Source organism: Arvicola amphibius, chromosome 13 (genome assembly GCF_903992535.2).
Source record: "Arvicola amphibius chromosome 13, mArvAmp1.2, whole genome shotgun sequence".
Classification (NCBI taxonomy): Eukaryota; Metazoa; Chordata; class Mammalia; order Rodentia; family Cricetidae; genus Arvicola; species Arvicola amphibius.
In genome coordinates, this window is record NC_052059.1 from 69,846,997 (window position 1) to 69,874,191 (window position 27,195).

General features: G+C 36.7%; 1 protein-coding gene across 1 annotated transcript; it reads left to right on the forward strand.

Moving 5' to 3' along the window:
* Positions 1 to 17,321: 17,321 nt before the first annotated feature.
* LOC119800266 (olfactory receptor 4K1) lies at positions 17,322 to 18,257 on the forward strand. Its single transcript, XM_038310406.1, has one exon. It carries the CDS (start codon positions 17,322 to 17,324, stop codon positions 18,255 to 18,257), a length of 936 nt encoding a protein of 311 aa, XP_038166334.1.
* Positions 18,258 to 27,195: the final 8,938 nt, after the last annotated feature.

Consider the following 27,195-nt stretch of genomic DNA (forward strand, 5'->3'; position numbering starts at 1 on the left):
TTAAGATGGGCCTCTCTGATGATGCAAAATAACTCCAATTAGACCAGATTAGACCAAATTAAAGATGCCCACATTTAAAAATGCAATGCTCCCAGGTGGTCTGGAGTATGGCAGGGGGAAGACAGAGAGGGAGAGACCATGCAAAACCTGCGACCACGACCACCTGTTTCTTTTTGCAGTGTGAGCCTAAACATGTGAGACTGGTCCTGACCCTCCCTGGGGAAGGATCAGTGTTTGGTGGGCTTTTCTGGATGTGGAGTTCAGTCCAAGGCAACTCCCAAGGGGAGGGGGCCTGAGGTGGAGCTTTCTGCTTCATTGGCACTCTATTAGTTCCCCCAAGGATGAATGCCAGGGGCTGGGGTGATGCCCCCCAATTAATATTACATTCCAGACTCTTTGGATATAGGGGTGTGAGGGCAAGGGTCTCACTTTTGACCAAACACCCACCCCTTGCCTTCCTTTTATTTACTTCCTTCATTTTATCACACAGTTTCTTCTGGACACTTGAAGCCATCATCATTTCAACAGCTTTATCTCCCTTCTTCCTGCTGGGCTTCTAGAGTCTCTCCAAGGTGAACAGAGTAATCTTAAACCTCAAAGTTAGTATTTACATAGGGATGAGCAATTACAGCATTTGTTTTTGTGGATAAGGCTTTCTGTTGCAATCATTTTCCTAAAAGTATCATATTTTCTGTACTAAATAAAATTATATTGTATACATGAATTATATTTTTATTATGTGTTTATCAGTTGAGGGATTGTTGGGCTCATACCATTTCTTGATATTTTAAAAGAATAATACTGAACATACATAATCATGTAAATATGTCCTATCATACAGAGGTATCCTTAGTTAGATATGTCTAGGAATATAATAGATGAGTCATAATATAACTTTAGAGAAAACTCTATAATAATTTCCATAGTGGCTTCACAAGTTTACACTTCAGTTACCACCACATCCTGACCAGCATTTGTTTTTATTTGTTTTCTTGATGATAGTAATTCTGATTGGGGTCAGAATAAATGGAATCTCAAAGTAGTTCAAATCTGTATTTTCATTAAGACTAATCATATTCTTTTTTTTAAAAAAAATCTTTTCTCATTTTGTGTGCCAATCCGAGTACCCACTCTTTCTCCTCCTCCTGCTCCCTGCCCAATCCACTCCTCAGAAAGGGTAGGGCTTCTTTCTCATGGGAAGTCAACAAAGTCTAGTACTTTGCTTTGAGGTAGGAAGAAGACAGGACCAAGCCCTTTCCACTATACCTAGGCTGAGTAAGATATCCTTCCAAAGAGAATGGGCTCCAAAAAAGCAGTTCAAGCACTAGGGATAAGTACTGATCCCACTGCCTGTGGCCCCACATCCTATCCTAGCCACACAATTGTTCCCTCATTCAGAGAGCCTAATCTGGGCCTATGCAGGTTCCCCTGCTGTCAGTTTCAAGTCAGTGAGCTCCCACTAGCTCAGGTCAGCTGTCTCTGTGGGTATCCCCATCATAATCTTGACCCCTTTGCTCATGTTATAACTCTTCCCTCTCTTCAGTTGGACTCTGGGATCTCAGTCCAGTGCTTAGGTGTGGATCTATGCATCTGCTTCCCTCAGTTGCTGGATGAAGGTTCAATGGTGACAATTAAGGTAGCCATCAATCTGATTACAAGAGAAGGCCAGTTCTGGTAATCTCTCTACAATTGCTTAAGGTCTTAGCTGGGGTCATCTGGTGTGGTAGAATGGTCTGTATTCTGTCAATTATATTTTAAATAAATAATGACTGGCCAGTAGCCAGGCAGGAAGTATAAGTGGGACAACCAGACAGGAAGTAGAGGTGGCTCAAGGAGAACAGGAGTATTCTGGGAAGAAGGAAGCTCTTTCTGCAGTTGTAAGCCCATCACAGAAGAAGCAAGATGTGACTGCCTCACTTAAAAAGGTACCGAGCCATGTGACTAACATATACTAGAATAATGGGCTATATAAATTATAAGAGTAAATAAGAAGCCTGAGCTAATGGGCCAATCAGCTTATAACTAATATAGACCTCTGTGTGATTTCTTTTGGACTTAACAATTGCAGGAATTGGGCAGGACAGAAAAACCCCAGACAACAGTCATCCTTGTGAATTCCTGGGAATTTCCCTAGTGCTAGATTTCTTGCTAATCCCATAATGACTCCCTCAATCAAGATATCTCTTTCCTCAATTTCCCTCTCTGCCATTTCCCCATCTTGGCCATCTCATTCTGTTCCCTCATGTTCTCCTTCCTCCTTTCCTTCTCCATCTCTCTCCTCTTCCATCCTCCCTTCTCCTATGCTAAAAATCATGTTACAAAATCATCAACTGTGTGTAGTAATACATACATGCAATTCTAGCACCTGGAAGATGGAGGTAGGCAGATCAGGAGATTAAGGTCTTCTCCACTTATTAATTAATATAAACAATTATTAGACATTTATATTTCTTACTTTGAGAACTTTCTATTTTATGGGGTATTATTTTTTCTTGTTTTTAAGTTATTTTTATATTATCTATTTAATAAGCCTCTACTAGATTTGAAGCTGGTGAAACTTTTCTCCTATTATATAGATTACCTTTTCACATTATTGTCAGTTTGCTCTACTGAGGTTTTTAATTTCAGAAGGTCTCACCAGTCAGTTGTTGGCCTAACCTCCTGAATGACAAGAGACTTGTTTAAGGAGTCCTCGTTTTTATCTATATTTTAAAGTGTTTTTCTATCTTTTCCTTTAGCCATCAAGGAATTGGTTCCATTTGGAGCTGGTTTTGCTTGAGGTGATAGGCAAAGATCTAGTTCTCCATATAGATATTTAGTTTTCTGATAATTATCAAAGACCAGGTAACCGTAGTTACGTGGTTTGCATATATTTCCTGTATTCTGTTCCACTGATCTGTCTCTCTTTCTTTCCCCCTTTTCCCTCCTCCTCTTTGTCTTCTTCTTCTGCCAATATTATCCTTTCTTGTGACCATGGCTCTATAGTTGAAATTGAAAACAAGTAATCAGCATTATTTTTTTTCCTTTTTCAGTATTGCTTTGACTAAGGAGTCTTTTATATGTCTATGTGAATTCTATATTTTTTTTATATCTGTGAAGAATAGTTTTGCTGTTTTAATTATGATTGTATTGATTCTTCAGCTCTCCTTTGGTAGGATGACCATTTTTTACCATGTTAATTATTCTTTTATTACTCTCATGTATCTTCCTAATAACTTCTGAAGACTACTAGAATATGAATATTTTAAAAGAATAATCAAAGATTTCAATCATTTAAAGTGAAAATAGTTTTAGAAAACTTTTTACTATATCTATTGATGATGATTATCTGGGAAAGAACTCACAGACTTAATCAAATCTTTAAGAAAAGGATAGTGCCCCTCTGAATGTTAACAACAATTGTGTGGCTGGGCTAGTATGTGGGGCCACTGGCAGTGGGATCAGGATTTTCCCTAGTGCTCAAACTGACTTTTTGGAGCTCATTCTCTTTAGAGGAATACCTTGCTCAGTCTAGATATAGGGGGAAGGGCCTTGTTCCTGCCTCAAAGTGATATGAGGGACTTTGTTGACTCCCCATGGGATGCCTCACCATCTCTGAGGAGTGGATTGGGGTGGGATGAGTGGAAGGTGGGTGGAACCAGTGAGAGGAGGGAGAAAGAACTGGGATTGGTATGTAAAATGAGAAAAAGATTGTTTTAAGATACTAAATTAAAATACAAAAACAAACAAAAAAGAAAGGAAGTGTGGTAGAACTCTTTGCTAAAACTGTTTTGGCCTGTGCTTTTTGTTGTTGTTGGAAAATTTCTAATGACTGCCTCTCTTTCACTAGGGCTTATAGGTCTACTTACATTATTTATATTATCTTAATTTAACTTTGGTAAGTGATAATTATTAAAAAATTATACACTTCTGTTAGGTTTTCCAATTTGATGGAATATAGATGTTTAAAGTATATCCTTATGATCCTTTGGATTTTTCTCAGTGTCTGTTGTTATGTCCCCTTCTTGTTTCTGATTTGGTTGCAGGTGCTGTGGATAAACTTGAGGGACTGGGCCTGCTGGGGTAACAGAGAGCAGAGGTCTGTGGGCAGACTCCCTAGTCTTCTAGCAGGTGTGGTCTGTGGTAGATCAAGGGACAATTTCTTTTCTTTAAATGATGAAAGTTTGTCAAATCTGAATCTTTAGAGTCATAAAACAGAGAATATGTTTAAACCCAAATTAAATGTGTGCAGTTACCAAATGGCTATTAATACAGCAACAGCTATAAATATATACATGCATAGATACAAACAAAATTGCATTTGGATTAAATTTGAAACATTTTTAAGTCTCTAGTTTTTAATATTTGTTCCCTAGTTGGTGAAAGTTTTGTAGAAGGCTAAAAATCCTTCTAAGGATGGAACCAGCTGAAAGCATTGGGACACTAGGCGTGTGTCTATCTTCTTCCAGTACCACTGCGGAGTCTTTTGTCTGCCATAGTGTAAACAGTCTTAGCCACATGAACCGAGATTTTCTTTCATGCTTATCCTCTCATGAGGAAAGAAACTCTTGAAAATCTTGATCCCAAACAAACCTTTTCTCTTTAAAATAGTTTCTTATAGACATTTGGGTGATAACAATGCAAACACAACTGTATTTGTCAGGGTTTTCTAAAGGAACAGAACAGACAGAATGGATATAAATTTATTAAAAGCGGGTCTATTAAAGTGGTTCCCAGACTATGCTCCAGATAGTAGCAATGACTTCCTGTAAATGGAAAGGCAAAACTATGGTAGCTATTAAGGTGACAGTGCTGGATATCTAAGCATTCACAGTCTGATGCTGTGAGACTTGCAGGTTACTGGGAGGCTTACTGGTCTTCAGTATATATTGAAATCCCAATGGATGTTGTTTTACTGTAGGTCTTAGCAACAGGATAGATGAACTTACTGGCAAGAATGAGTGAAAGCAGGCAAAAATCAAACACTACCTTTTTCTTGTCTTTTTGTTTAGACTTCCACCAAAATGTGTTGCTCAGATTTAAGGTGGGTGTTTTCACGTTATATGATACAATCAAGAAAATCTCTCACAGGTGTGCCCAACTACTTTGATTTTAGGAGAATCCAGGTGTAGTCAAGTTGACAACCAAGAATAGTCATCACAAGTCCACCACTTGTCAACTTGACACAAATCACATTTCCTTATATCAAGCATAATTCCCAAATGAAAATAGTAACAGGCCAGAATTCTGCTTGACATGATATTACTATATCATCTACAACTTGCAAATGCATTATAAATTTAAAACAGGTGGCAGTGTTCCTTGAGGGACATTCTTTTGGTGCCTCAAAATATAAAAATGACAGTAACTACTGATAAAAGTACAGCTTCTGTTATATTACATGATAAGTAAGGAAAGAAACACAATGTTGTGTATATATATACAAACATTAACAAAATATAATAGAAGCATTCATAACAGTTACAACCCTCATTTCTAAAACTGGTTTCAAGGTCGTATCTAGTATTTATAAATTCTTTCCTCTACTACAAATTCTGTATTTCTCTCAATTTAGGAAGCAACTCTTCAGGTCTTGGTTCTTTCCCTGGAGTAGTTACACAAGATTTCATCCCTGATAGGTCTACATCCTTTGCAATAATGTCTGAACTGATTTGTATTATGTTCTCATTGACTTTAGCAAGAGATTCCTAGATCCTCAACCTGTGACTCACAATTGTTTTGGGGTTGAATGACCCTTTTACAAGGATCACATACCAGATATCTTTCACATAAGACATTTACATTAAGATTCATAACAGTAACAAAATTACCATTATGAAGTAACAATGAAAATATGAGGAACTCTATTAAAGGATTACACCATTAGTAATGCTGAGAACCACTACTTTAGAAGGTAGAGGCTCACAGCCCTGGACTCCTAAAATATTCATAAGGTATAAAGTCCTTGAATTTGGTTGGATTTGTTTCTAATCATCTGATGGGCTGATGTGTTTATTCCAGATCCAAAGTGGCTGCTATTTCCTACTAATTTTGTGCAATCAGCATAATGTCATCAACATAGTGGCCCAATGGGATATTTTGTTGAAGAGACAAATGATCTGTCTATCAAGTAACTTCTCCATCACTTCTGCACAGGCCAAATACTAGAACTGATGCTATAGGAACCATCACTCCTGCATTTTTCTTTTTTCAATTACTTTATAAATAATACCATTCAAAATGTCCAATTCCTCCCCTCCTCCCTCTTCCCTCAAGCTCCCCCACTCACCCTCCTCCCTCTCCTTCCAATACTAAGAAAGTACAGGGTACCCTGCCCTGTGGGAAGTCCAAGGCCCTCCCCACTCCATCCAGGCTTAGGAAGGTATGCATTCAAATAGTCTAGGATCCCAAAAGACCAGTACATGCAGTAGAGACAAAACTCAATGCCATTATCAATGGCTTTTCAGTCAGCCCCCATTGTCAGCTACATTCGGAGAGTCCAGTTTGATCCCATGCTGGCTCAGTCCCAGTCCAGCTGGCTTAGATGAGCTCCCATTAGATCAGGCACCCTGTCTCAGTGGATGGACCAACCCCTATTGGTCCTGACTTCCTTGCTCAAATTCTCCCTCCTTCAGCTCTTCAATAGGACCTAGGGAGCTCAGTTCAGTGTTTTGATGTGGGTCTCTGTCTCTATCTCCATCTGTCGTCGGATGAAGGTTCTATGGTGATATTCAAGATAGTCATCAGTTTGACAATGAGAAAAGGCTAGTTCAGGCACACTCTCTACCACTGCCCAGGGTCCTAGCTGGAGATATCCCTGTGGACACCTGGGAACTCCTCTAGAGCCAAGCCTCTTGCCAACCCCAAAATGGCTCCCTTAATGTAGATATTTTATTCCCTGCTCCCATATCTGTCCTTCTTTCACCTCAACTATCCCACTCCCCCAAGCTCTCTCCAGGCTGCCCCTTTACCCTTCCTTATTCCCCTCTCCCCTTCTCCCCACCCCACCCCAACTCCCTGCTCCCAACTTTTGCCTGGCGATCTTCTCTGCTTCAAGTTTCCAGGAGGATCGATACATGTTTTTCTTTGGGTTCATCTTATAACTTAGTTTTTCTAAGATCGTGAACTATAGGCTCAATGTCCTTTGTTTATGGCTAGATTCCACTAATGAGTGAATACATACCATATTCATATTTTTGGGTCTGGGTTATCTCACTCAGGATAGTGTTTTCTATTTCCATCCATTTTCATGCAAAATTCAAGATGTCATTTTTTTCCTGCTGAGTAGTACTCTAATTTGTAAACGTGCCACACCATTCTTGCATTGAGGGGCATCTAGGTTGTTTCCAGGTTCTGGCTATTACAAATAATGCTGCTATGAACATAGTTGAACAAATTTTTTTTAGTATGATTGGGCATCTCTTGGATATACTCCCAAAAGGGGTATTGCTGGATCCCAATTTTCTGAGAAGCCATCATACTGATTTCCAAAGTGGTTGCACAAGCTTGTATTCCTACTAGCAAAGGATGAGTGTTCCCCTTACTCCACATCCTCTCCAGCACAGGTTATCATTGTGTTTTTGATTTTAGCCATTTTGACAGGTGTAAGATGGTATCTCAAAGTTGTTTTGATTTGCATTTCCCTGATAGCTAAGGAAGATGAACATGTCTTTTAAGTATCTTTTGGACATTTGAAATTCTGTTGAGAATTCTCTGTTGAGTTCAGTACCCCATTTTTATTGGGTTATTTAGAATTTTAATGTCTAGTTTTTTGAATTCTTTATATATTTTGGAGTTCAGACCTTTGTCTGATGTGGGATTGGTGAAGATCTTCTCTGATTCAGTAGGTTGCCTTTTTGTCTGTGTCCTTTGCTTTATAGAAGCTTCTCAGTTTCAGGAGGTCCCATTTATTCATTGTTGCTCTTATTGTCTATGCTACTGGGGTTTACGTAGGAAGTGGTCTCCTATGCCCATGTAGTGAAGGCTACTTCTTACTTTCTCTTCTATCAGGTTCAGTGTGGTCAGTTTTATATTGAGGCCTTTAATCCACTTGGACTTACGTTTTGTGCATGGTGATAGATATGGATTTATTTTCATTCTTCTACAGGTTAACCTCCAGTTATGCCAGCACCGTTTGTTGAAGATGCTTTCTTTCTTTCATTGTATAATTTCAGCTTCTTTGTAAAAAAAAAAAATCAGGTATTTGTAGGTTTGTGGATTAATATCCGTGTCTTTGATTTGATTCCATTGGTCAACATCTCAGTTTTTATGCTAATAACAAGCTGTTTCCATTACTGTGGCTCTGTAATAAAGTTTGATGTCAGAGACGGTAATGCCTTCAGAAGTTTCTTTATTGAATAGGATTGTTTTGGCTTTCCTGGTTTTCTTATATAAAGTTGATAATTGTTCTCTCAAGGTCTGTGAACAATTTTGTTGGGATTTTGATGGGAATTGCATTGAATCTATAGATTGCCTTTGGTAGAATTGCCATTTTTACTATGTTGATCCTACCAATCCAAGAGTATGGGAGATCCTTCTATTTTCTGGTATCCTCTTCAATTTCTTTCCTAAAAGGCTTAAAGTTCTTGACAAATAGATCTTTCACTTCCTTGTTTAGTGTTACCCCAAAATACTTTATGCTATTTGTGATTATCATGAAAGGTGATGTTTCTCTGATTTTCCTCTCTACTTCTTTATCTTTTAGTACAGGAAGGCTACTGATTTTTTTTTTTTGAGTTGACCTTGTATCCTGCCATATCACTGAAGGTATTTATCAGCTGTAGGAGTTGTCTGGTAGAGTTTTTGGAGTCACTTATGTACACTGTCATATCATCTGCAACTAACAAAATTTTGACTTCTTCCTTTCTAATTCGAATCCCCTTGATCTCCATATGTTGTCTTATTGCTATTGCTAGAACTTCAAGCATTATATTGAAGAAATATGGAGGGAAGCCTTGTCTTGTTCCTGATTTTAGTGGAATCACTTTGAGTTTGTCTCCATTTAATTTCATGTTAGCTGTGTTCTATATTGCTATTATTATATTTAGATATGATCCTTGTATCCTTAATCTCTCCAATACCTTTATAATAAAGGATTGTTAAATTTTGTCAAATTCTTTTTCAGGATCTAATGAAATGATCATATGTTTTTTTTTTTTGTTTTGTTTTTTTGGTTTTTTTTTTGGTTTTTTGGTTTTTCGAGACAGGGTTTCTCTGCAGCTTTAGAGCCTGTCCTGGAGCTAGCTCTTGTAGACTAGGCTGGTCTCGAACTCACAGAGATCAGCTTGCCTCTGCCTCCCGAGTGCTGGGATTAAAGGCGTGCGCCACCACCGTCCGGCTGATCATATGGTTTTTTTTCCGTTCAATTTATTTTTATGATGTATATTGATAGATTTTCATATGTTAAACCAGCCCTGCATCTCTGGGATGAAGCCTACTTGAGTATAATGGATGGTATTTTTTATGTGTTCTTCTACTTACTTTGCCAGTATTTTATTGAGAATTTTTGCGTCGATGTTTTTGAGTGAGATTGGTTTGTAATTCTTGGTTGAGTCTTTGTGTGATTTTCATATCAGGGTAACTGTAGCTTCACAAAAAGAGTTTGTTAATGACTCTTCTGTTTCTATTATGTGGAACACATATAAGGAGTATAGGTATTAACTATTCTTGGAAGTTCTGGTAAAATTCTGCATTTAAACCATCTGGTCCTGGTTTGGGAGGTTTTTGATGACAGCTTCTATTTACTTGCCACTTATAGATGTATTTAAATTGTTCACCTGATCTTGATTTAATTTTGGTATATAATATTTATCTAAAAATGTCCATTTCTTTTACATTTTCCAATTTTGTGGAGTACAGGTTTTTGTAGTAAGACTGAAGGATTCTCTGAATTTCCTCAGTGTCTGTTGTTATGTACCCCTTTTTATTTCTGATCTTGTTAATTTGAGTGTTCTCTCTCAGCTTTTTGATTAGTTTGGATAGGGGTTTGTCAATCTTGTTGATTTTCTCAAAGAACCAGTTCTTTGTTTCATTGATTCTTTGGATTAATTTCTGTGTTTCTATTTTGTTGATTTCAGCCCTCAGTTTGATTATTTCCAGTCTTCTACTGTTCCTGGGTAAGTCTGCTTTTTTTTTTTTTTTTTTTAGAGCTTTCAGGTGTGCTGTTAAGTCTCTAATGTGAGCTTTCTCTATGTGGACACTTAGTGTGCTTTGAACTTTCCTCATAGCACTGCTTTCATTGTGTCTCATAGGTTTGGGTATGATGTGTCTTCAGTTTTGTTGAATTCAAAAAAGACTTTAATTTCTTTCTTTATTTCTTCCTTGACCAAGGGGTGGTTCAGTAGTTGACTGTTCAGTTTTCATGAGTTTGTAGGCTTTATGCGGGGTGGAACTGTTGTTAAATTCTAACTTTACTCCATGGAGATATGATAAGACACAGGTGGTTACTTCAATTATTTTGTATCTGTGGATGTTTGCTTTGTTATTGAGTATGTGATCAAGTTTTGAGAAGGTTCCATGAGAAGAATGTATATTCTTTCCCGTTTGGGTAGAAAGTTCTATAGATGTCTGTTAAGTCCATTTCATTCATTACATCTGTTAGTTCTCTTATTTCTCTGTTAAGTTTCTGTCTGCTTGACCTGTCCATTGGTGAGAGAGCACTCTTGAAATCTCCTACTATTAGTGTTTGTGATTTGATTTGTGATTTGAGTTCTAGTATTTTTTCTTTTACATATGTAGGTGCTTTTATATTAGGGGCATACATATTCAGGATTGAGACTTTATCTTGATGAATTGTTCCCCTTATGAGTATAAAGATTCCTTTTCTATCTCTTCTGATTGATTTTAGTTTGAAATCAATTTTGTTAGATATTAAGATAGCCATACCTGCTTGTTTCTTAGGTCTATTTGCTTGGGAAATCTTTTCCCAACCCTTTACTCTGAGGTAGTGTCCATCTTTGAGGTTGAGGTTTGTTTTTTGTAAACAGCAGAATGTTGGATCCTGTTTTCATATCCATTCTCTTAACCTGTGCCTTTTTCTAGGTGAATTGAGTCCATTGATATTAAGCAATATTAATGACCAGTGGTTGTTAACTCCAGTTATTTTTTTGTTGGTAGTGTTTATGTGTTTCCCTTCTTTGAGTTGTGCAGGTGGAGGGTTGTCAATGTCTGTGCTATTGTGGGTGTTGTTGACTTCTGTGGGTTGATGTTTTCCTTCTAGTAGTTTCTATAAGACTGGGTTTGTCGATACAGATTGCTTAAATCTTTTTTTTTTTTTGTCATGGAATATCTTGTTTTCTCCATCGATGGCAAAAGAAAGCTTTGCTGGGTATAGTAGTCTGGGCTTGTATCCATGGTCTTTTAGTGTCTGCAGCACATCTATCCAAGACCTTCTGGCTTTCATGGTTTCCATTGAGTAGTCAGATGTAATTCTGATAGGTTTACCTTTATATGTTACTTGACCTTTTCCTTTGCAGCTCTTAATATCTTTCTTAATTCTGTATGTTTTGTGTTTTGATTATTATATGGCAAGGGGATTTTTTAAAAATCCAGTCTATTTGGTGTTCTGTAAGCTTCTTGTACCTTCATAGGAATATCCTTCTTTAGGTTGGGAAAATTTTCTTCTATAATTTTGTTGATTATATTTTCTGTGCCTATGATTTGGAGTTCTTCTTCTTCTTCTACCCCTATTATTCTTAGGTTTGGTCTTTTCATGGTGTCCTAGATTTCCTGGATGTTTTGTATTAAGTATTTGTTGGATTTTCTCTTTTCTTTGATCAATGAGTCTATTTCCTCGAATGTATTCTCAGCAACTGAGATTTTTTTCTTCTATCTCTTGTATTCTCTTGGTTATACTTGTATCTGTAGTTCTTGTTTATTTACCCAGATTTTCCATATCCAGCCATCCCTCAGTTTGTATTTTTTTTTAATTATTATCTCCATTTTGGTCTTCAAGTCTTGAACTTTCTTTACCTGTTTGATTGCTTTTTCTTGGTTTTCTTGGGTATCTTGGAGGGTTTTATTAATTTCTTCTAAGTTTTTGTTTGTCTTCTCTTCCATTTTTTAAGGGAGTTTTTCACTTCCTGTTTAAGGGTCTCCATCATTTTCATAAGGTTATGTTTAAAGTTGAATTCTTCTACTTCTTCTGGATTAAGATGTTCAAGTCTTCTTGTTGCGTGTACACTGGATTCTGGTCTTATCATGTTGCTTTTCAGGATGTTAGAGGAATTCTTGCATTGATGCCTGCCCATCTGTTCCTTCAAATGAGGTCAGCAGAGTCTTAGTGTCTTGGTCCAGTCTGTGGTTGACTGTGTATTTGGGAGTTTTTCTTGGTCTGACCTCTCTTAGGTCTCCACAGCACTGGAGTAGGCTCTCAGATTCCCTTCCCCCTGATGCAGGCTGCGCTGGGAGATCCAAGGACCCTGCAGATGAAAAGGCTGGCTTGGGGCCAGTGTGGAAAGAGGTAGAGAAAGCCAGCAGCTGAGAACACACCATGCTGGATGGCCAGAAAAGCTTAGGGAATTGGCGGGGCTGTACTCAGTTCCCTGGTACCATCTGGCTGCGGGGCCACTCACTCACCTCTCTAGATCAGCTCAGCACACGAACAGGGCCTCTTTCTAGGCTCAAAGGACATTGCAGACAAAAAGACAGACATGGGAGGCAGCGTGGGAGGCAATAAAGAAGTGCCAGTGGCAGGGCACTCCTGCTGACTCCAGCTGGGAAGCAGGCTGAGTTGGGAGATCCAAAGACCTTGCAGATGAAGAGTGCTTGGGGGCAGTGTGGAACATGGTAAAGAAACCCGGGAACACATCCTGATGGATGGCCAAAAAAGCTTAGGGAATTGGAGGGGGCCTGTACTCAGTTCCCTGGGACAGTCTGGCCTTGCTGCTACTCACTCACCCCTCTGGATCTGCTCAGCACATGAGCAGGACCTCTTGCCAGGCTCTAAGGACCTTGCAGACAAAAAAGCAGGCTTGGGAGGCAGGGTGGGACAGAACAGAGAGCCCCCAGCCCCCTGCATTTTTCAAGTATTTTTTGGTGGTCCTAATTTTTGCAATTCCTCTAGGGAATGAAATGATATTTTTGACCTCACTATTTTGCTTGGTAAAGGAAATAAATGCCAATGGCTTCCATTTAGCTTTTCCAACCATAATACCTATTACTTCACAGGTTAGGAAACCAAGGTGAGAAATTTTCCAACTTCTAAGTGTTCTATAGCAATTATACATTCTGGACCTGGGGAAATATCCTAGGAATGCGTCTGAGGACTTATTGGATGCACTTTAAGTCAGACTTCAGGCAAAACTCCATTAATCACGTTGACTAGAGGGCCACCATCTTACTTGCAGTCTTTTGGAACCAGCGTGAGAATCCATCTCTAATAATCTCTGTAAAGTTTGACTTTTTTCCCCCAGTGTGTGGTTACCATTGGCTAGACCAACAATGGTTTTCTTCTGATTGGAAGATCAGTTTTCAGCCACCAGGGCTGGATGCCTCAGCAGTTCCAAACTGGCTGGCATCCTGTAGGAGTTCTTGAGAGCTGCTGGTTGTAACAATTTATGTTGGAATTTCAAAAAATTTGGTTGTAATATCAGGGAAGGAACATCACTGCTATAGAATATATTAATTTGCCAACAGGAATGAAGGCAAACATAGCAACAGGAAAAACTTTTTTCTTCCGTGTGTGTATGTGTGTGTGTGTGTGTGTGTGTGTGTCTGTGTGAACTGCCACCATAATGTGTCAAATTTAGTATCAGTAGTCCCACGTCAAATTATCCATTGAGATAATCTCTAATAGGTGTGTTCAGCTGCTTGCATTTCGCTGATCCCAGCTGCAGTAAAGTTAACAGCCAAGATAAAGAATCACAGTTTAACTGATACAGTTTCTAAAATATAATTCTACTATTTTTTAAGAAAATGTATTATATTTTCATCTTAAAAACGTTTAAACATTTATTGAAACTCAACTATTTATTGTTTTAAAATACATAATTTCCTATGACTTTTAGTGCTCTTTAAAATGAAAGCAATTTAAGTTTTGAATTTCTTACCACGTGTATGTTTATGACTCACTCTTTAAGATCCTTTGTATTTTATCACTCATGTCTATTGTGAATATTATCTATATTTCATTATTTGTTTATTAGAGCTTTATAAATATGTTATTTTGAAAGCAAATTATTTCTATTTGTATAGTTCACATTCAAAGTCAAATATTCAAGATAAAAATAAATAGGGAATAAAATTTTAAAATAATAAATATTGTTTATCATTGTGTGCTGCCATTGTTGAATTGTACTTTATACTGTTTAGAACTTGCACCAATCCTGAAAATATATTACAGTTTTTTCATAAGTATATCTATCTTGTTTGGAAAAATTCAAATGTAATTATATCATTTACTCTGAATACTCCTTTTTATTGTACTTTTGGTTCAGTGATCATTTCAGACATTAAATTTTTAGCACTGTAAATTACTGTGTTTCTCTAGTCTTAGATCTGTATTTTCCCAATGTCACTCTTTTACAGTTGGTTGAGTTTTGAAGAGTACGTGAACATGATTGTTTTAAATTACAATGAAGTATTTTGACAAAATTAAACTAAAAGTAAGTTTAAAAATGATATGTTATTAAGCATGTTGGTGAAATTTTTGCAGAAAAAGTCTTAGAAAATTAGCTGAATCTTTAGGAACAAGATAGCATGAAATACAACCAAGATTATATTCACCTACGTATACAGCATGTCTTATTGTTGGTCAATTCTTATGCATTTTAATATTTTTCCTGAGTGTATGTGTATGTGAGTACTCATAAGATAAAAATATATAATAGACACAGAGATTGGGGAACTTATTTTCAACTTATTTTGATACTAAAAAATGAAATTTACATCATAATATTTGAGATGTGTAAAATTTATATAAAACACAGTGAAAAGACTATTGATATATGAAGAATAATTTAAAAAGCTTAAAATTCTTGAAGAACCATTTTTAAGGGAGGATAGTTTTAGATTTCTAATACAGATGATAGAATTAGACAATAAATTTACCTGTTTTTAAATAGTGAGCCTCTTTGTATTGATAGACACTACCCTAAGCAATTCTGGTCACTTATTGGCAGAAAGTTAGAGGCTGCAAAATTATTTCTTCTCCTGAGTCTGCTAATACCAACCAATCTCTGAATTTCATATGTATCTATTACCTGATTACAATAACCAGAAAATCACAACCATATTCTCATATAAATTATTTCAGGAAACAAAATTGCTCTTGCTTAAGGATTACCACATCTCTCTAGAGGCATATTTCTTCCCCAATGACAGGAACTTTCTGGGAGGAACATATAAATCTTTGTACTATGCTGCCTAAGGCTGTTGTAGTTGTGTGGTTGATAGAAAGCAGAGCAGAACCATATTAAAACTGTATTACAGATACTTTCAATATGGAGACTCATTGGAGAAGATGAGATGATACATACAAACTAAGAAATACTAAATTTTATGAATGTAAAGACAAAAGAAATTATTAAAACTGTAAGTACTAACAATGGATTATGGTCATATTGTTTACAGGTATTATAAATTTTCTAAATGGAAAAAATAATCAACTGAGAGGTGAAAAAAAAAAAGTTGTTGTCTCAGTCTGGTTAGAAATCCATCCAGCAGAGTGAAGTTCTCTTTCTCCACGTTTCTGTAAACCACCTGTGCTGGTTTAGGGTAATCCTTGAAGAACTTGGGTTGGAATCTGAGAAACACAGGGCACTTTGTTATAAACATTATCTGCTCCTGCACAACCTTCTTTATGCTTTCTATTTAGAAAGTATTTGACCATTAAATGAACAAACATTTATTGACCAATAAAATTTGCCTTTAATGAAGAGCAGAATTATGAATAAAGTTACAAATAAAGTAAGTTTTGCTTAAAATCTTAAACAGTAAGTCAAATATTATGAGTTAAAATAAAGACAAAAACAACTGCACATACCAAATGTTTTAGAGATTGTCACAGTTTTTAGGAAATGTTGAAATAATAAAGATTTTATGTAACTAATTTGGTCTTTCACCAGAAATGGTTTTTCCTATGGGATATTTAGAAATCTGAAAATACTTTCTGAGGACAGCAGCTGTAGAAGATTCGTTAAAGAAGTTTACAAGATTTCTGTGTAGAAGGACATGGACATAATATATTTTGACACAATATAACTCTTTTTGCATTTAGAAATTCTAGAAATAAAAATAATTTGAGGAGCATTCTGTTCTTTGTTCAACCCCATAGTTTGCAAGTGACAGACTTTCTAATCTTTACTAGTGGGAAACTATCTTAGTTATTGGGGAAAATGAGGAATCCTTAAAATTCGAAGCTATAGGAGACTAGGACAGCATTTTCTTCTTATTTCCTATATTTTTAAATATGAAGACTAAAAGCTATCCACTAGTAGATACCAATAATTAGGGTTCTTAAAATAAGTGAGACTTTTTTTAACAAAATGTTTTCAATTAAATAGGATCTCATCATTCTCCCCCTCTTCTCTCTCCAGTCACTCCCAGCCACCCTTATTAAATCCATCCCATGTGCCCCAACACTTTCAGGTTGGCAGCCTTTTTCTGATTATTGTGACTCACCACACACACACACACACACACACACACACACACACACACACAAATGCACTTTTGTGCATTTGAACAAGTGTATATGCAATCTTTTAAGTTCTTTTCAGTTTTGTATATATATGGTTGCACGACTAAGTGCTCTGTATTGTTTTAGTTTAGCAATATTTGATGTTAAGTGATTAACCTTTGTGAGCACACCACAGTATTTTCTCCTTCTTCCTTCTGCTCTTCTTATTCAGCCCTTCACCATCTCACCTCTCAATTCTTTGTATTTCCTCATCACAAAATAAATGCCATTTATTTTACACACCAAAATGAAGTTACATTAGTTTTTCACATTTTGGTGATGTTACTATTTCCTTGATTTTAGAAGTTAATGTGAGAAGTTTTGGTTTCTGCTTTCAAATCCCTTCAGTATCTAATGCATACTACAGTATTTATTTATTTGTAATTATTGTTCCCAAACTTCTTATAGTCTTTTGGATTCATTATTATATTCACAAATAGGCTCACCAAAAATAAAGCAAAATCTTAAGATAAAATTGATAAATTGTATTTTTCCTAATTATATTTATTTCTCACATTATACTTTATTTCCATATATGTATAATTAAATTACATTGACACATTTGAATGGTCACCATAATTTTCATTATGGATTTGATAAGTTGCAATGGCAATGATGTGAATATTTTCTTGATTTCTCATTTAGGTGACTTTACATTGGATACATGGCTCAGAGTAATGAATCTACGGTATCTGAGTTTGTGCTTCTGGGCCTTTCTAAATCTTGGGGCCTTCAACTTTTACTTTTTACCATCTTTTCTGTCATCTATGTGACATCAGTATTGGGCAATGTCATGATTATTGTCATAATTTTATCTGACTCACATTTGAACTCTCCTATGTACTTCTTACTAGGTAACCTTTCATTCATTGACATCTGCCAATCTAACTTTGCCACTCCCAAGATGCTTGTCGACTTTTTTGTTGAGCACAAAACTATTTCCTTTGAAGGCTGCATGGCACAGATTTTTCTTCTTCATAGCTTTGTTGGGAGTGAAATGATGTTGCTCGTAGCTATGGGATATGACAGGTTTGTAGCAATATGTAAGCCACTGCACTACAATCTAATTATGAATCGGAGGGTGTGTATAATTTTTGTGTCTATTTCCTGGTCAGTAGGTATATTTCATTCTGTTAGCCACTTGGCATTTACAGTGAACCTGCCATTCTGTGGTCCCAATAAGGTAGATAGCTTTTTTTGTGATCTTCCCCTGGTGATAAAACTTGCTTGCATGGATACCTACAGAATGGAAATCTTGACCTTGGCTAACAGTGGCCTGATATCCCTGAGCTGTTTCCTGGCTTTAATCATCTCCTACATCGTCATTTTTGTCACAGTCCGGCACCAGGCCTCTAGTGGGTCATCCAAAGCACTTTCTACACTGACTGCCCACATCACAGTAGTGATTCTGTTCTTTGGACCTTGTATTTATTTCTACATATGGCCTTTTAGCAGACTGTCTGTGGATAAGTTCCTTTCTGTCTTCTATACCATTTGCACTCCTTTACTGAATCCTGTCATATATTCTCTGAGGAATGAAGATGTTAAATCAGCCTTGAGGAAATTGAGAAACCGCCATGTAAATCCTGGGAAAAACTAAGGCTCTCTATGAAAGAGCCTCATGTTGACTTAAAATGAAAAGCCTCCAAGGGATTTTAGAATTATGTAGATTACCTTTGTTTGTGATATAAATGGTTAAGTTGTAGAAATGACCTTTTGCTCTAAATGCAAGGTAATTGCATAAAACAAGTTGCTGAGTAAAATTAAGCATCAAATAAAATGAGAATTATGAACAGTGAGAATTTTACCTCAATTTTTCTGATGGTTCATAATTCTAAAAGCCCATTTTCTAAAAAATTCTCAGTGACACTTAAATGTATATTTTATACACTTCTGAAATTAGGGCCATGTATTCATCTGGGCTCTCTAGAGAAACAAACAGATAAAAAGAATATACATGGGATTTATTATAGTAGTTGACAGGTTATGATATGTTTATTCCAACAATGACCATCTAACAATAGGAAGTCTAGGAATCTAATTGTTGATTTCATGATGCTGGATGTCTCAGCTGGTCTTGAATACACTACAATACAGAAGAAGCAGGTTTTAATTCCAGTGAAGGAATGGACTTTCCAGGAGAGTAAGGTGAGCAGCAAGTACCTCCTCCTTTCTGTGTTGTTTATATGGCTGACACCAGAAGATATGGAACAGATTGAAGGTGGATCTTCCCACTTCAGGGATTCAGGTTTAGTGTTGAGCTTCCCACCGCAAATGATTTAAATAGGAAAAATACCTCACAGGTGTATCAGTTACTTTATATACTTGAGGTTTTATTTAACTCTACATGTATTCAAGTTGACAATCAAGACTAGCCATCATAAATCCACTCCTTGTCATCTTTGTATACAATCATATCTCCTATTTCATACTTAATTTCCAAGTGAAAACAATAAGCATATTATAATTTTGTCTAATATTATATATCTATCCTGTATAAATTCACAAACATGTTCTGTGTTTATTTAGGCCATAATTACATCAAAATGATATAACTTCCCTATGAACCACTGTAAATGCATTACATATTTTAAAATAGGTGGCAATGTCTTTTGAAGGACATTTTAGTATCTTTAAATTATATTTAATTTTATTAAATTATAATTTAATAATTATATTTATTGATATTCTCCCAACTGATGTTACATTATATTATAAAGAAATTGAGGGAAGGAATAATACATATCAGTACACATTCTTAACAGAATATGACAGACAGAATATGACAGACAGAAACATGGAAATTATAATTCTCATTTCTAAAACGTGTCATGAGATTTGGATGGTATTTGCAACTACATACCTACATCACCCGTTTTGTATTTCTTCCACCTTCAGCAAGCACCTTGGCAGGTCTTGTGGTTTTGTTTTTGTGTGAAGTGGTGAGACAATCCTTTATTCCTAAAGGGTTTGGGTTCTTTGTCATCCTGCTTGGATTAGATTGATGTAGTTTTCCATTGACTTTAATTACAGAATATGGTAACACTAAGTGATGCTCTAAAGATCTTCTGCACTACAGATATAATTCTTCTTACTTCTGTTGCAGAGATGTCACCCAATTTATTATTGATAATCTGTATCCATTGCCCATTTTAACACTGTTATTCCTTCTTTAGTTTGTTGGATGAAGAACAGCAGAAGCCCAAAGTGGTCATGTGGTGAGGTCTGAGATTTTAGTTCACTGAAATATTTGTTGGGTCTCCTAACCGAAGTGCTCTCCTCTCTGGAACCAAAGCGTCTAGGCCATAAGAACTAAAGGAACAGGCAACAAAAACTTTTCTAGGGATTACTAGGGGTGCTAGTGAGTGGAATAATTTTATTTTGTACCCCTTGATTCCTGGATATTGGTTCTGTGGAAAATGTAGCATATATTGGATGCCGATTCAAAGCATATACTACCTTCTGAAGAACCGTAACTAACATCCCTCTAGACTGCTGCAAACTAATTGACTCCATAATTATATCTTTCATTGTTCTGTCAAGTCAGCTGATTCAGGATGGTGGGGAACATGGTAAGATCAGTGGATTCCATGATTGTGAGCACATTATTGCACTTCTCTGGATAAGACATTCTGTAAGTCCACAAATGGTAGTTTTGGCAGAAGCATTATGTGCAGGAATGGCAAATTTATAGCAAAATGAAGTATTCTTTCCATTAAAGAAGTGGTCCAATGTAGTCAACCTGGTACCAGACACCTGGCTGTTCACCCTGGGGAAATATGCCATATCAAGGTATCAGCTTTGTACCTGGTGTTGGCATATCTGACACTCGGTAGTAGTTATATCCATGCCAGATGTGATGAGTGGATATAGATGTCACAGAGCCTGTATATATACTTCATCTTTGCTACTAAGGGCCACTTTGATAATGGGCTCTTTTAGACAATGACAGAGGTAGTTGGGGAAAGCAGCTGACTGTCTACAGAACAGATCATCTTATCTATCTGATTACTGACTCTCCCTCTCCTGAAGTTACATTTTGCATTTTCATGGGACACATGTATCTTCATATCCATAATGAACTTGGAGAAATATATCCATACATATCTTCCCCCGATGACATTCTCACAAAATTTCCAATCACATTTTTTTCTAACTCTCTTACTGCTCAAAAAAAAAAAAATTGAAAGCCAACCAACTGGTGAATATTTGTACAACTGGCCATATCTCTTTACAAAGAAAATGTATGATTCTTCATACAGCATAAAGTTCTGACCACTATAAGGATTTCCCTCCATCAGTGTCTTTTAGGATTATACCAGAAAGGGATTGTAATTCTTCAGCTTTCCACTTCTGGGTGGTGTCTGCATAATGTGTAGAATTACCTCTAAATCAGGCCCTAGTCTTCTCTACCTACAGTCAGTCTCTACCTACTGTAGGGCACATAACATGAGGCTCTACGTGCATACTTGGGAGCAGAAGGCATTGTAACAAGAGGAAACACCATAGGCCTTTGGATATCATTAATATTCTTATGTTCTTAATATAACTTGCTTTTGCTTTAAGAACATTTTAGACCCCATCACACATAAACCATTTCCATTTGATAATGAACTGCTGTTGTGCACATCCTAATTTTGGGTCAGAGAATACCCTTAGAATAAACATATAATAATTTTAATTCCTTAGAAGGAATATCTCTTCATGTCCTACACCACTGGACTCCTACAAATGCACAGAGGTAGTAGGCCCTTGAAATTTGCTTGGATTATTTCTCATCCTCTGGTGTGCTTATGTGTTGTCAACAAGTACAAAGTAATTGCTACCTCCCACTCACTTGTTCAATTAGTATAATGTTATTGACAAAGTGGGCCAGTGTGACATTTTGTGAAAAAGATAGACAATCAAGAATATTTCTAACTAAGTTATTATAAAAGAATAAAGAGTTAAAATATCATTGAGGTAAAACTGCAAAGAGATACTGTGGAGACCCAAAAATGGGAGCCTGTTTCCACCTTGTTTGAAGGTCAGAGAGTTTCAGTTTCCTTAAAGTTATTACCATTCCACCCTGACCAAAGGTCAGAGCATTGGGACTTACTTAAATCCTTCAAGGTTATTGTCTGTTTCTACCTTAAACAAAGGTCCCACCTAGATTTAGGTCAGTAAATTCTGTTCTCTCAAAGTTATTGTGTGGCTCATATCTGCTGCCTTGTACTTCTGGAATAGAGGAGTAGATCTGTTTTTACCCCAAACAAATGTCTAAGGGTCCAGCTAAGTTCCAGTTCCCCTAGGTAGATAAGAATGGATTCTTCTACCTAGGGAGTAGTTTGCCTTCAGAATATTTTAGTCTAGGGTCTGAATGTGACTTGTCTTGTTGTAGCAATGGAATGTTTAGCTATGAATGTAGCCCATAACATTCAACTGGACTGGTCATCTACTTGTATCATACTAATGAAGTATTATTTATCTTACTCCTACCTTTTGGGTCGGAGGTATTTTAAGCAAGTGGAAATTAAATGTGGGTGATTGCAGTATTCACTGGAACTCCCTCCCAGTACTATCCTATGCTTTCTGTTTTATTATTTTCCCTCATGTCTTTGTTTTCTTTACTATTTTTCTATTCCCCATGCCCATACCCTGGTAAGTGATATTTTTGCTGAAGTTTGTCTCCAACAGTACAATGCTGGCCTTGCCAACTGAAAGGAAATTGCTTCTGATGGTTATTACAAACAGATACTCCCCCAAAAATCATTTGCTAGATCAGTAGCTCCATACTATATACCATTATATATGTTAATCTGCTCAAGTAAAAACACATATTTGGTCCAGTGACTGCAACCAGAACCACTAATTGATTATGTTTTCATTAGTTATCTATCTTCTTCATGACATATTTATCTTTTCTACTTGCCAGAAAAGAGAGTTAAAGGGAGACATGGTGGGAACTTCAAGATTGGAAACTCTGGATGTGTGGTACTAACTTCTTCTATTCCTCCTAGACCATGATATATACTTTGGTTCAGCACCCCTGGTAGGACCAACTTCGATGACTTCTTTTTTGCATTTGTAAATATAATAACCCTCACTACACAAGTCAGTGAACTAAATGGTGAATTCTCCTGGCTTCTTCACATATCTATCTCAAATATACATTCTGGAATTGGGAAATAACTACACATTGGGTTCAGGAACTACTTGACCTACTGTGAGTTGGAATTCAGGTACAACTCCATTAATTACCTAACCTCCGTAAACCCCTACTTTAATTAGAAGGCAAAAACGTGTCTTTGCATCTTCTGGAATCATTATCAATTCCGAACCAACATCCAATAGATCCACAAATGTCTGATTGTTGCCTTTCTCCCACGGTATCGGTTATTCTTGTAAAAAGCTGTAGGTCACTAGGAAGAAGGATGGGAGAAAGACTAACAGTAAAACTCTTAGGCATTATGGCAAATTCCTTCTTTAGGGAGATCTGGCCTTCCCTTCATTCAAGGGTTTTCAGCTTGTTCAAGTCAGAAAATTGGTCCAAATTCTAAAATTCTCTCTTGCCAGGAGCCAATGTAGCTATTTTCCCATTTGTTTGGAGTTTTTTCTTCTTATATACAGACCAAACAAAAATGCAATAAGCTTCTGGTTATTTCATGCCTGGATGCAATATGACTGATTAGCCAGTTCTATATGCAGTCTCACACTAGCAGCTGATCTTGGTAGTGCAAGAGTCACCTAGGTGCTACAGGTTTTGAAGGCATAAAAGGGTAAAGTCATGGGAAGAATTTGAGACTTGGTACCATGAGAACCCATTGGTAAACACAGAGCCTCAGTGACAATTGATGACCCAGGTTTATAGGGATCATTCAAAATGGAGACTGGGTACCATGAAGAGAGCCTGGGATAGTCTGTTGGTGAAAATGCAACTCAGTTGCCACAGAAGATCCCAACATTTTGGAGATGTCAATATTATGGGATGGTCATGAAAAGAGCAGCTGTTAGGGGTAGAATCTGCCAGAACTTGGAAGACAAGATGTGTATGCTGTGGAGGGCAGAGCTAGAGAACAGCCATAAGCCTTTGGAGGAGCCCAGAAGATCTTGTGTAAATCCCAGATATTTGATCTAATTGGGGCTGTGCCCTGGTGTTTCCTTGTTGAAGTAAGAAAATATTTAACCTATTTTTGATTTTGCAAGAGTCTACAATCCAAAGACTGGATTTTAAAAGAGATTATATGTTTAAAAGAAAATTTTGATTTTTAAAGAAATTGAATTTTGAAGTACATAAATTTGTAAAGACTGTGGAAAACTTTAAGTCTGTAAATATTTCATAATGTTATTTATTTTGTTATCTTGGAGATTAATAATAAAGGAAATGTTGTGGCTTAACAGTGATGTGCTTATGAGACAAGTTCATAAGAAGTCAATGGTGCCAGATAGTTTTAGGTCAAATTGACACAAGCTAGAGTCATCTGAGAGAACCTATATTTAAATAATGGTTCCAAGCCAGGTGGTGGTGGCACATGGCTTTAATCCCAGAATTTTGTTTTGTTTTGTTTTATTTTATTTTATTTTTTTGCTTTGGGAGACAGGGTTTCTCTGTAGCTTTGGAGCCTGTCCTAGAACTTGCTCAGTAGACTAGGGTGGCCTTGAACTCACAGAGATCCTCTTGTTTCTGCCTCTTGAGTGGTAGGATTAAAGACATGTGTCACCACTACCAGGCTATTCACAGAATTTTTGAGACAATGGTAGGTGGATCTCTGTGAGTTTGAGGCCAGTCTGGTCTACAGAGCGAGTTCCAGGACAAACAAGGCTGTCACACAGAGAAACCCTGTCTTGAATGCTCCCTCCACCCAAATGGTTCATAAGATGAAGTTGTAGGGGAATCTGTAAGACATTTTTTTTAGTGGTTGATGGGAGATGGGGGAGAGACCAGCTCATTGTGGAAGGTGTCATTCCTAGACTTGTGGTTATAGGTTCTGTCACAAAGAAGGCTGAGCAAGCCATGGGAAGCAAGCCAGTAAACAGTACTCCTCCATGGTATCTGCATCAACTCCTGTCTCCAGATTCCCACCTGATGGATTTCTTGTCCTGATAGCTTTCAGTGATGACCAGTGATATGGAAGTGTAAGCCAAGCAAACTCTTTTCTTTCTATTTGCTCTTTGGTCATAATGTTTTATTTCAGCAATAAAAACCCTATTTAGGAAACTAGAATATTATTTCCTTTTCTCTTTTCCTGATAGAATGTTAGACAAATACAATTTTGACAGTTAAATGTATGTTTATAGTTATGGTTTGAAGGTATGCTAGAAATTAAGAAGCAAATGGGAAGTGGGTTGGACTGAACAGCTGGATTTGATCAGTACATGCTATACATATATATGCAAATATAAGACTGACCTCAATAATTTGAACAATAAATATGTGTTATTAAAATTAAAATGATAATCATGTATGGTGGTGTATGCCTATAATTTCAGTACTTAGGATGAAGAGACAGGTGGATCTCTGTGACTTTGAGGCCATTTTGTATATACAGTGAGTTCTAATATAGCTGAGAAGACATAAAAAGATCCTGTCTCAAAAAAGAAAATTAAAATGATAAATAAATTTTTATTTTTTTAATTTTTGGTTTTTTGAGACAAGGTTTCTCTGTATCTTTTGAGCCTGTCCTGGAACTAGTTATTGTAGGCCAGGCTGGCTTCAGACTCACAGAGATCTACCTGCCTCTGTCTCCCAAGTGCTAGGATTAAAGGCGTGCACCACCTACTATATATTCCACATACTGATATATACATTTTTATTACTATTTATTAACTTATAATTTGGAAAAATATGATAATATGCATCTGTGTAAATATTTTAAACATTAAAGAATCTGCTAAAATTTAATTTTAAAGAGCAAACCCAGGGCAGAAGAATTGGATTAGAAATTAAGAGTGTCCTAGGATCCACACTGGGTTATTTATAACAAACTGTAACTCCATCTCAACACCTCTGGCCTCTATAGGCAACTGCCCTCCTGTGTGCACCATGCCCCACAATACACATGCACAGAATGAACAATAAAATAAAGGAAAACAACAGATACATAAAAGTAGACAAAACTCAGTCATGGAAACTGCAAATAAAATACTCAAATATGTTATGAATAATATTATTTTATAAAATTGAATAACTGTGGATATGAAATTTGAAATGCCAATGTGATATGTGCATCATAATGTCAAAAATTTTAAAAATATTTCTTTGTTTATTTTATGTACAAGTACTCTGTTTGCATGGATGCCTGCATTACAGAGGAGCACATGAGACCCCATTATAGATGGTTGTGAGCCCCCATGTGGTTGCTAGGGAATATGGGACTTCTGCAAGAGCAGTTAGTGCTTGTAACCTCTGAGCCATCTCTCCAGCCCCCTGTATATCAAAATTTTAAAATAGCAATATGGCAAGTTTGTTTTATTATTGTTGAAGACATATTTGAACAATCATTTTGAAAACTGTCATTGTTAAGTTAGTTGACACACATGTGTATCTACATAATATATATCTATATATATGCTCAACTATACACCTATATAGTATACATATGAATGTTCTATTAATTCTACTATGCTCTTCAAGTTGTATGTGTATTACATGATATATTTGTAGCTAAGAGGCATATGCAAAATGTTCATTGCAGTTCTATTTTGGAGTTATTAATTGTTATCAAATGCTGTGCCAACTTAAAATAAATTGAATATATTATAGCATGGTAATAAAATGGACTGCCATGTAGCAATGATAAAAGGAGAATTCTATATGAAAACATAGGTAGATAGTAGATATTTAGCAAAATAAAAAAGAAATTTACATATAATGTATTATTTCATTGGATACATTTTAAATAAGCACACAGAATTGTTTCATGATATAGGATCACACTGTAAAACCTAAGACTATGTTGATAAAATCAACCTTGGGTCAGGAGATGGATCCAGCAACTAGTTGACAGAATTTAGCTGTAGGGAGTACAAGGAGCTGAGAAGATGAATAAAGATATGCATAGGGAGAAGTAAAGGGGGGACTTGGGGTCCTGAAGTTGTTTTGGTTTGGAATGGCTGGAGAGATGCCTTCTTTATGGTTCTCTGGCCCCAAAGGAAGGTCAGCTGGTTGCTTCTTGGCTTCTCTGATGTAGCAGGTCTTTACTTCAACATCTGATTTCTACATCTTTATTGGTAACTAGAATGACAGAGATTTAATTAAAAACTACATTGGGCAGCAGCAGCTGAGCTAGTGCTGGTGAGACTGGAAGTCCTGCCATGCTATAGTCTGTGCAGCTGGGCACTGACTGTGGGGCCATAAAGCCAAAGAATGGTAGTTGAAGTATCAGTAGATTCAGGTGCAGCCACTAAGGGGAAAGAAAAACAACACAGGACATTGAGAAACCAGGACATTGGCTACTTTTTAGACAATCACTTGTGGGAGAAACAAAGGAAAAACTTCTAGTAAGATGATGTGTTTTATACCTCTAGTTATCAAATGGCCATGGAACCATGATTGTACT

Excerpts from the sequence above, each read along its gene's own strand:
- LOC119800266 (XM_038310406.1), top strand. The coding sequence starts at position 17,322 with ATGGCTCAGAGTAATGAATCTACGGTATCTGAGTTTGTGCTTCTGGGC.